This window comes from Cariama cristata, unplaced genomic scaffold, assembly GCF_000690535.1.
Source record: "Cariama cristata isolate BGI_N322 unplaced genomic scaffold, ASM69053v1 scaffold26195, whole genome shotgun sequence".
NCBI lineage: Eukaryota > Metazoa > Chordata > Aves > Cariamiformes > Cariamidae > Cariama > Cariama cristata.
The window spans coordinates 1-10004 of record NW_009616193.1 but is presented as its reverse complement, the minus strand read 5'-3'; the positions used below and the strand labels follow the sequence as shown (position 1 = coordinate 10004).

Here is a 10004-nt window from a genome sequence, read left to right as displayed (position 1 = left end):
CATCTCCGCCTGCTCTCCCTGCCCTGGCGCGGCCTGCCTCAATGGAGAGGCTTGTCCTGTGCCAGGCCTACACACGCACAACCAGCCATCCCCAAACCCACTCAGACCTGCAGGGACACAGATTCAGCATTGTCTCAAGCTTGGGGACAGAGCAGAGAAAAGAAATGCCCTGGAGTTTGCCTGGAAGAAACTAGGCAGCTCTGTGAGCAACCGAACACGCCAGGATCGGCTGTTAATTTGTGCCCAGCTTTCTGTGGCTGCTGGCGCATGCGGCATGCCCCCCACCGCTAAGAGGGGCTAGTACATCACCTGGGCTAAGGAAAAGCAACTCTGATCATCCACGAGATTTGCGAGGCGGGGAAGTGCCACCTTCCCCAAAGATTTGTAGTTACTCGGGAGCCTGTCCTCCCGCCTCCCTCTCCACACACATCTTGAGGTGGGCCAGGACGGAGCAAATCTTCCAAAAAAAAAGGGAGGCTGTCAATCAGGAGGTACTTCACATTGCTGCGAGGCCCGCAGAAGAGAGCAGGGTCAAGATCAGGACCAGCACGCCGGACTGGTTGACCTGGGGGATCTTGAACCCTTTCCCCATGTCCCAGGCCTGCAGGAGAGACGAGACACAGCAGGGTTAATTCAACAGGGCTGGGACAGTCCCTTATGGGGGATGTGCCAGACACAGGCAGAAAAGCACCATCTTTCTGATAAAAGCTAGCAGGACCACCCCAAAAACCAGCCTTTGGATCACTGGGTACAGACTGGAGGGAGGGCTACAAGCATCCAGCGCTGCAGGGCAAGGGGCAGGGGTCTCCCTGGGTGCAGGCACGCATGCACCATGCCAGCAGCAGCTTATCCCCCACCAAGCCCCCGCATCTATCGGCAAAGCTGCCCGTGAGCTCTCCCTAATCCTCAACAGCCACAGCGCGCCAGGTTCACTTCAAAAGCGGCAGCTGTTCTCCACTTGTTTCTCTCCTGCTGACAGAAATAGGTTATAAAGCACAGTGTAAGCTGCAGATCTGAGGCAGCATTCTCATCCCTGCAGGCAGAGCCGAGCGGATGGGGATGAGCCTCAGCCCTCAGCACCTTCACGAATGCCCTTGGGTACAGCGTGAGCCATGGAGGCCAGGCTGAGCCCAGATGGCAGGGAGGGATGCTGGAATGGCACCTCAGAGCTGGGTGTCCTCCGTTCCCAGGTATCGGAGGTGGATTTCCACCTCTGATCCGACTTTGGCCAAGCAAAAGCAGGGTGGCTGAGGGCAGCTGGGGGAGCGCACGCCTCCTCCCAGCCTGCCAGCAACCCCCCCAGGGCTCCAAACAGAGAAGCACCTGGGGCAGAGGCACTAAACTGAACCTGCTCCCCGCTGACTCCCCTTCTGTCAATGATGGGCTGCGCTGCCAACCGCAGCCAGGGGCCAATGCTGCTGGTTTTCTTCTCAGACAATTTAATTGGCATCCTAATATATATGTGCAGTGAGAGTTTTTTTTGACGCTCTGAACAAGCAGCTCGTTATGACTGCTCCATTTGCCCGACAGCATCTCCACGAGTGAGTGGAGCTCAGCCGGCTGCAGGCTCCGTGCTCTGAGACCTCGTCCGATGCCGAGTGCTTGAAAAGCGGATAACGAGCACTTGCAGCACTGCCAGCCAGCTGCTGTCCACCCTGAGGACCCGCAGAGGATGCTCCTCTCGCAGCACACAGCTGTTTTCACCCCAACAGTTTGGCCAGGCACCTCCCGGCACTCTGAGAGGAGCATCTCATAACGGCTGCTCTCAGGTACAGGACACAACACCCAACAGTGCTCAAGTCCCATGTTTTCACGCTGGACAAGCCCACATCTGCAGCGTGGCTCCACACGTGATGCTCTCCCCGCCCAGAGCAGAAGGATCGTGTCATGCTCCGGGCCAGCTGCCTTTGCAATTTGCTCCCGTAAAACCTATCTGGAGCTACAGAAAACACAAAATCAACTACAAAACGCAGCACGTCTTGTACTGTTCCCAGTAAGAAACTCTCAGCTCTCCAGCTCCCCTTCCTTCGTCAAACACAGGAAGCTCGGCCAAATAGAGCTGCTTGCTCCTCGCTTCAGTCCAGGGCAAACATCACAGGTTACTTTCCGCGCAGGCAGTGCCACCTCCAATCCTCTGCCACATGTCTTCTGGGCTCATTAAATACCATAAGGTGCTAGGAAGATCACAGTGCAACGGCTGCATAACGAGGGTGAGATAACGAGCAGTGGGTGGCACCTCTGCAGGGCTCAAGCCCACAGCTCCACAGACACGTCCCCCGGCTGTAGCACTGCTCCCACCACTCCTCATCCGTCTCCCGCAGCCGAGGCGACGCAGGGGGATGCTTCGGCCAGCAGTGCCACCCGGTGAAGTACCAGCGTAGCGATGCTCTTTGCAACTTAAATGTACCCAAAAATAGCACCGAGGTTCTGAAGCACTTGAGGTGACTAATTTCCATTACCAAGGGCACCTTCCCAGATGCCGCACCTGGCACCCCCAAAGCCGACAGACGCTTCCCTTCCCTCGCGCCCCCAGCCCCTCATGGAAGCTACTCACGAGGTGTCGGATTCCATTCCAGGTGTGGTAGGTGAAGGGGAAAGCCAGAGCAAACTTAGCAGAGAAGATGAGAGCAGGCCCCAGGCTGAGCGACTTCACCATGGCCAGGTAGTGGGGAAACTGTTCTGGGAGCAGCAGGGCAGCCAGACTGAAGAGGGAGACTCCTGAGAAAGACAAAGCCCGCAGGTCAAGCCAGCAGAAGCGTTTCCAACCCCTCACTGCCCGCAAAGAGCCCCAGGCCACCTCTGCGCCTCTGGTTTGGTGACACGGCCTGAACCACCACCAGCTCACGGCGACTTGTGGAGGAAGGAGAAGGCCTCTGCCCGTCCAGTGGCAGCACCAGCTACACGGTCAGAATGCACCCTGGGGTGCTGAGGACTCAAACTGGGGTAGCAATGCCCCAAATCTGTGTCCTGCACCAGGGACTGCATTACTCATACCACACCCAGAGACCGAACTGGTGTGAGCTCATGCAATTCCAGCCAAACTAGCCCAAATTCAAGGTCAAAGTAACAATGAAGTTTGGAAACGTAAGGTGGCACCTCTTCAGCAAAATCCTCAGATCCACATCTTGGGACAGAAACCCCTCCACTGCCAGCCACCGACCCAGGCAGCGATCTAGCGAGGCTGCCTCAGGAGGGACCAGCAAAGGAACCGGCAGACAAAGAGGCAGCCTGACACGCGTGGCTGCGCTAGCTGCAGGAGCCGTGGCAGCTTCCCCTCCTCATTTCTAGGCCGAGAGAGTTCCTCCAGATGGTGCTGCCAAAAGAATGGGAACGATCGCAGCCAGCAGTCAGCCAAGTCGCGATTCACCCTCCACTCAATAGCGCCTGATTACACTGCGGCACGCTAGCTCAAGCACCTAGGCTGAGCCCGGCGCTGGCAGCACAAGTCAGCCAGCTGCTTCCTCGCTCAGCCACTCGTCTCCTCAACGGCCTTTGTGCTCGTCCTGCACGAAGCGCAGGAAGCCAGAGACTCCTGTAATTACAGGCCTTGATGGAGAGGAGTTGAACACTTCCCCCTCCTCCTCGCTGCTGAGCTGTTGTCGGCAGAAGCAACGTTCCTTCGTGCTCAGCCGGCCCAGGCAGGGGACGATTTCCCCTCTGGTAGAGGCTGATGGATCAGAGCAGAAAGGCAACTGTGAACCTGCCAGCTCGGTCCATCTGACAGCAAGCTGGATGGGGACTGCAGCCCACGGGGCCAGGCACATCCCGAGCTCTTGGAGAGAAGATCCCGAAGCGGGCTGGAGCCAGCACGGCTGCCATGCAATGCCCTGGCTTTGCGCACAAGGCAAGGTAGGCAGCCGTGCCGAAGGAGCCGGTTGGGCTCACAGGGTGCACGCAGGCAAAGTCACCTTGTCGTGCTCGGAGCAAGCAGCCGTCAGCTGCTCTCCCACAGAGGATGCGTGCCGCTCTTCGCGAGGCAGAGCTGGGCACAAGCCGGCTGGCCTGGGACGAGCAGAGCCTGGGGGCAGAGCCAAGCCCTCACCAGGGCTCTGCCGTGCAGATATGGGAGCCGGAGGGCACATGGGTGCCCTTTTCTAGGAGCCCAACTCCCAAGCCCTCACGGGAGCCAGGCTGCAAAGGGCAGGCTGCAGCCCTCACCACTCACTCTCACCATGCAGAGTGAAGAACACAAATCCTCAGTCCTGCACATCTCTTCTGAGTCCCTTTGCCTTCTGCAAACATCAGCCCAGCTCCCCCTCGCAACAGGGAGCTACCAGAGAAGCACCTTCCTGCTGCCATGAGAGGGCATTAATGGAAATAAAACAGCCTTTCACAGTTAGATGTCCTATCACTTAGTCAAACCATGCAAGTCAAATTGCTGGAGGGAGTTTTATCAGTTTTGACACTGGTGCCGCCTTCTCCTGGACTGGGATCTCTGGGAAAGCAGCAGCCACTTCCAGGAAGCTGAAAAACTCCACCTGTGCTAAGGAAAATCCTCTGAGCTCCCTGCCTGCCAGTCTTTCCCTCACACAGTGTCTCCTGTAAGGATAAAATAGCCACAGAAGAGAAGGGCTGAGAACCAGAGCAGCTGATCGGCCTTTTCCAGGCTGGGGGAGGCCCAGAAGAAAGCAGTCAGGCCAAACCAAGGGCTTCAAAGACTTCAAAGACTTTTACGTATGGGGCAGCTTCGCTGCCTTTGCAGGACTAGAGTGACTTGCAGCACAAAGGACCCGGGGACAGAGAAATGGGGATGGGGAGAAATTCAGGGGATGGAGAAAGGTAGAGGACAAAGCACAGGTTTCCCAGTGAAGCTGGGGACAGAGGGGAGAAAACATCCACCTGGAGTCATGTCTCTGAATCAGTCAGAGGTGTCTTCCCTCCCGCAGCCCCCGCCCTCCGTCACCACAAGCAGGTAGGAGATGCACGCACCTAAGCTCAGCGCAACACCAGTGCCCCGGTGTGTGATGGACATCGCCATGGGCAGGGACCACCTGCAAAACAACCAACCTTGTCAGCAAAACAGGGCACAACACCAGGGAGGCCTCCGAGGCCGCGGGATAAGGCACAGCCCCATCTATTCCTAGACAGTTCCGTGCTGCTGGGCGGGTATTTCTGCACTCGGAGTTATTCAAGGAATCCAGCCAGAGCAAAAGGGGAGAGACAGGGGAATTTGCAGAGGCAGCTTGGGAATGGCAAATGCCACTGGCACGGGTTTGGGAAGTGGAAGGGCGTCTGCTGAGAAAGCTTAAAGGGAGATGAAACAGGAGAAGACTGTAAGGCTCCTGCAGTTTAGGAACAAAGGGGCAGGGTTTGGGCATCCAGGCTCACAGATAAACGAGAGAATCTGGAAAAGTGAGGGAGGTGGCCCCAAAGAAGCAGTCACCTCTCCGAGGAGGGATGAGAGCGCCCCGAGTTGGCCTGCTCCCCCAAGGACCACCAGCTCCACAGCGGGACGCACAGTTCAGCTCAACTGCCCTCCGCAGAGGCAGCTGCCTTTCAACAAAATGCTGCCCTGCCCAAGCACCCCAAGGTGCAGCTCTGCGAGGACCTTAGCCCTCCACAAGCCTGTATAAAAACAGTGAGTGTCATCAACTCTGTGGGGGAGGTTGTGATTCCCCCACACAGCTCAGACAGTTCACAGTATAATGTAGAGGGTCTTCCCTGTCCTCTGCCTGAAGTGACAGTGGGAATATGCACAGCCCACCCACCCAACGGTGCCTCCAGGGACGGGGCTGTTGTGTGGCAGAGCCCAGAGGTGCTCCAGTGTGAAGTTGAGGAGGCCAAGAGGCTCTTACTTGTAAATGGTGATGTGAGGGGACAAGGGACGACTGGACTTGGTGTTCTTCTCCCAGAAGCGGGCCATCTCCTCCTTGGCTGTCGTTCCCATCGGGACAACACTGCAAAAGAAGAGGAGACAGGAGGTGCGGGGAGATGGGCAGTGTTTTACCCCTGCCCGCTCCTCCGGGCTTTGCTGCAGCAGCTTTCCATCTCGTGAGACGTGAGCTCCTGGCTGACCTTGGCTACAGTAGCACAAAGAACAGCTCCAGCTGTGCACGAACCCGGGTGAGGAGAGGATCGCTGCCAGCTCTCCCGAGCGAATAATAATAATATGCAGTATGGGAAGCTGCTGCGCTGGAATCCACTCAGCCAGCGGAGCTGAGCCACCCCTCCCAGCACCACCCAAATCAGGGTATAGAATATCAGATAACACATTATATAATACTGATAACACGCAACCTGCTCTTTACTGCCACGGTAATTGCACACTGTACCAAATAAAGAGCTTGTAATTTAATGTTCCTGAGATTACACAGCAATTACACTTACAGCCCAATTTAGCAGAAAATAACTATTTCTGCCTAAGCCCAGCAGCACGAAGCACAGAAGCAAGAGGGCTTCTGCAGCTCCCAGCCCTCCTCAGGTGCAAAGCCATCGCACGGAGCAGCTCAGAGGGGTGACAGGGGTACCGCCACCCCTGAGAGAGACCCAGGCCCGGCTCAGCAGCCAGCCAGGCTCTCCCTTCATCCCCATCCATGAGCCCCAGTCCCTCCGTAAACAGACAGTGCCTTCGTGGCGGCACAAGGCAGCAAGTGCCCAGCCAACACACGGTGTTGATTGACCAGAATTACGAAGCGGATGGAGTGCATGCATGCCCCAAAGCCTTAGACAGGATCCCTCGGGGAAGAACTTAATCCCGTTACTCTCAATGAAACCTCGGACTCACTGTCGCACAGAAAGGCCAGGGCCAAGCCGAGCCAGCAGGCATTGCCGACCGACACATCTGCAAGAGAGAAGACAGAAAGGCTTTGTGAGTGCCAAACAAATGCCTGAAAATGCCAGCAAGGTGGGGCCGGGGAGGGGATTCAACACTTCGTGGTTTGTATCTTAAAATCAGTCTTTATATGAAAGGATCTGGGCTGTTCCTCAACAAATCTTCTTTCTCCTACACGGAGCTCTTAACAAGAGTCTCTAGACTCTGCCCGGGGGTTCACTGTTTATGACACCTTGTAATTAGTCTCCTCAACTGTAACACCTTGTTTGTAAGACAGACCTACACAGCACTCTAAACTCACAGCTATGCTGAGGCAGTCCATTTTTCAATCTCACTACAGCAATTATCGGGGCAGGCAGCACACATCCCCAGAAAGGTGCATCTGCTGAGCTCTGCGGAAAGGGCTGGTTCAGGCTCTCCGCGCATCTGAGACGAAGACATCACCACCCTTTCCTCCAAACACTTGTTTTTATTACAGCGTTTCACCCCCGCCATTTGTTAAGCTCCGAGCACCAGCAAGATGGGAGGCTGCTGTCACAGCCCAGCATCCGCAGCGTTTCAGCCGTGCTGAGGCTCCGGGCAGGAGGTAAAAAGGGATTTTTGTGGTGCCCAAAGGAGTGGGAGCCACTCTCTGCAGAGTGATTGTAGTAATTCTGGCTCTGACATTCAAGGGCATCTCTCCAGGAACGGGGAGGAACAGGCCCCTGGCCCAGCACAGCTCGAGCGTTTGCAGATGTGGGCTGGAATCTGCGGCACCCGCTCCTCTCCAGGACAAAGCATAACAGGCAGCGCTGCCCTTCCTGACGACACGACGAGAACGAGGTGTGCAATAATATTTGGCGTGCTCATCTGCAGCACAGGGACAAACACTAATTAATCTTCTGAAACGCACAAGCATCTGTACCAGCATCTCCTGCTGTTTCATTAACAGCGGTAGATAAACAAAGCTCTGCTGCTTTTCAGTTGTCCTACAGCCGGTCTCAAGGACATGGTGGGAAAAACATCTGGAGGTCAGCTCTTCACCAGGTGTAAATGCAAAACAAAAGTCATTATTATTAACCACTCCGAGTTCCTGTGTAAATGATTGTTACGATGTTTCCTTTCAAAATCCTCCCTTGCATTCAAAGGCTGGACTTGAAACAGCAGGTTTTTAGGAAGGCATCCCAGCTGGATATGTGAATTTTCGGCAATGCAGAATCCACCCCATGCTGCAGCACAACATTTCTGATTGAAAACCCTTCTTTGAACCATCTCTAGCTTATCAACGCCCTCCGTGAAGTGCAGCCTGACAGCTCGACTGAGAGCTTCGCAAGGACACAGCGATGGTTGAGCCCAGCCAAACCTCCACCAAGCCCACCATCGCGTCCGCAAGCAGCCGACAACCCATACCCAGAGAAAAGTCTCAGGAAACACAGGGGGAGCACCCCACACCATGTGCAGCTCACACACTTCCTGAGCCAGAGGGTTTCAGTCTGTAACAAATGGCCTTTTCTGCCATGAAATCGCATTGCCACCTCCTGATCCCCCCAGCTTTCAGTATGAATTCTCGCGGCTTAACCAGACGTAGAGAATCCACTCCCTGCTTATCCTGAGCCCCTGCAGACGAGCGCCAGCCACCACCTCCCGGTTCCTGGGTCAGGGAGAGGAGGTGAACGATAAGTCTCTACCCACAGACCATTAATGATTTATACACTTCGCTCATGCCCCCCCTCGGTCCTTTTTTCCAAATTAAAAGGCTCAACCTACTTCATCTCTCCCTGTGCGGAAGCCGCTCAATACCTCTTCTGGAGGCCGGGGCGGGGGAAGAGGGAGGGCTGGCTCCAAATCACACACAGTATTCAAAACAAGAATAAAATCCACATCGCGTTTGCATTTTTTCAAAGCTAAACTCTCCAGCAAGAACTCCCCATCCTCTTGGCTGAATTTTAATTTTTTTTTTTTAGATGCAAAGCATTACATCTTGCTTCAGTGCGGTGACTACTGCTTGCAAAACACAGCCCTCCAGCTAAGCAATCAAGGTCACTCTGTACCAGGGACCTGTCCTCTTCATTATTTATCATTCTCTTAAGTTGTTGCATCTTCTCCAGCTCTTCCTCCATTAACCTGCATTTTCTTCCAGATCACTGATAAACATGTTTTTTTAAAAAGAAGAATTAGCCCTAGAAGAGGATCAGCCAGACCTCCGCTGAGAGCTTCCTACGACACCCCAGCCAACTCCTGCTCTGCCCCGTGCCGGAGGAGGGTGCAAAGACTCAGGGGACCCCTGGACAGTGTTAATTATCGGGGACTTTATGAAGCGCAGCCACTTACACAGGGCTGGAGAAGGACAAGTGTAAAGCAGCGGCTCAAACGAGACGTCTATTAATGATCAGTGGTGGAACAGCATTGGCTGCACACACCCTACCACACAGCTCCGTTAGCTCAGGAGAAGAATTTCAGGAGTCACTGAGGACAGCTCTGGAGCAGCATCAGCTCAGCATCATGTCAATAGACGTCGTTAACATTTATCCTGCAAGACAGGTCTATAAAAATCACTCGGATTTCACCACAGAGGAGCCAAATGACAAGTGATTACATATGCTTTTTCATCTGACGAGCGGAAGCAGACACAAGATGAAGTTATCAGGCACAGGCTTCAAACCAAAGCGAGCAACTTCTCTCCTGTTTTTCAAGCAGCAGCTGCGGGGCGCCTGCCCAAGCAGGTATCAGAGCCCCCGCACCTCTCCCGCTCCTGGCAGATCCTGCCTTTAAACAAACCCACACACGCAACAAAGAGCTTTCCACAAAAGCATGACAGCTCCGACTGCCGCTAGAAAGAGAATATATTGAGAGAATGAAATCCCAAACACCTTCTCCAGGCTGACATCAAAGAGGAGAACGTCAGAAATGAGCGCTGGAAGGGGGACAGTCACAGCCTCGAGGAGGCACAAAACTTTCCAGTAGGGTGGTGGATGGGAAAAGGCACCTTCAGGCTTCCCCACTGCTGCTCAGCACCACGGGCATAGCAGTACATACTCCACACAGGACCACTGAGCTCTTACGAAACCACCAGCACCCTGTCGGGTAGCCCTGCGAGGCAGGGGACAACCCCCAGCACCAGCTGGGTGGCAACACGGACGTTTGTCCACCCACTTGAGGCCACCAAGGGCCACAGGAGCGAGGGACGGGGAGAGACTGCACGCAGGGAGCGGGAAGGAGCAGGACTGGCCTTCTCAGCAGCAATAAACCGCCA

The 10004-nt window shown here is 55.0% G+C and overlaps 1 protein-coding gene across 1 annotated transcript; it reads right to left on the bottom strand.

Annotated features, from left to right (window-relative positions):
- Nucleotides 1-496: 496 nt before the first annotated feature.
- On the bottom strand, nt 497-6781 carry SDHC (succinate dehydrogenase complex, subunit C, integral membrane protein, 15kDa; the record flags this gene model as incomplete). The annotated part of the gene is made up of 5 exons (XM_009700103.1): nt 497-601; nt 2555-2718; nt 4930-4991; nt 5796-5897; nt 6733-6781. Coding segments are annotated over 5 exons (482 nt in total), but the record flags the coding sequence as incomplete, so codon positions are not given.
- Between the last annotated feature and the right edge of the window lie 3223 nt (nt 6782-10004).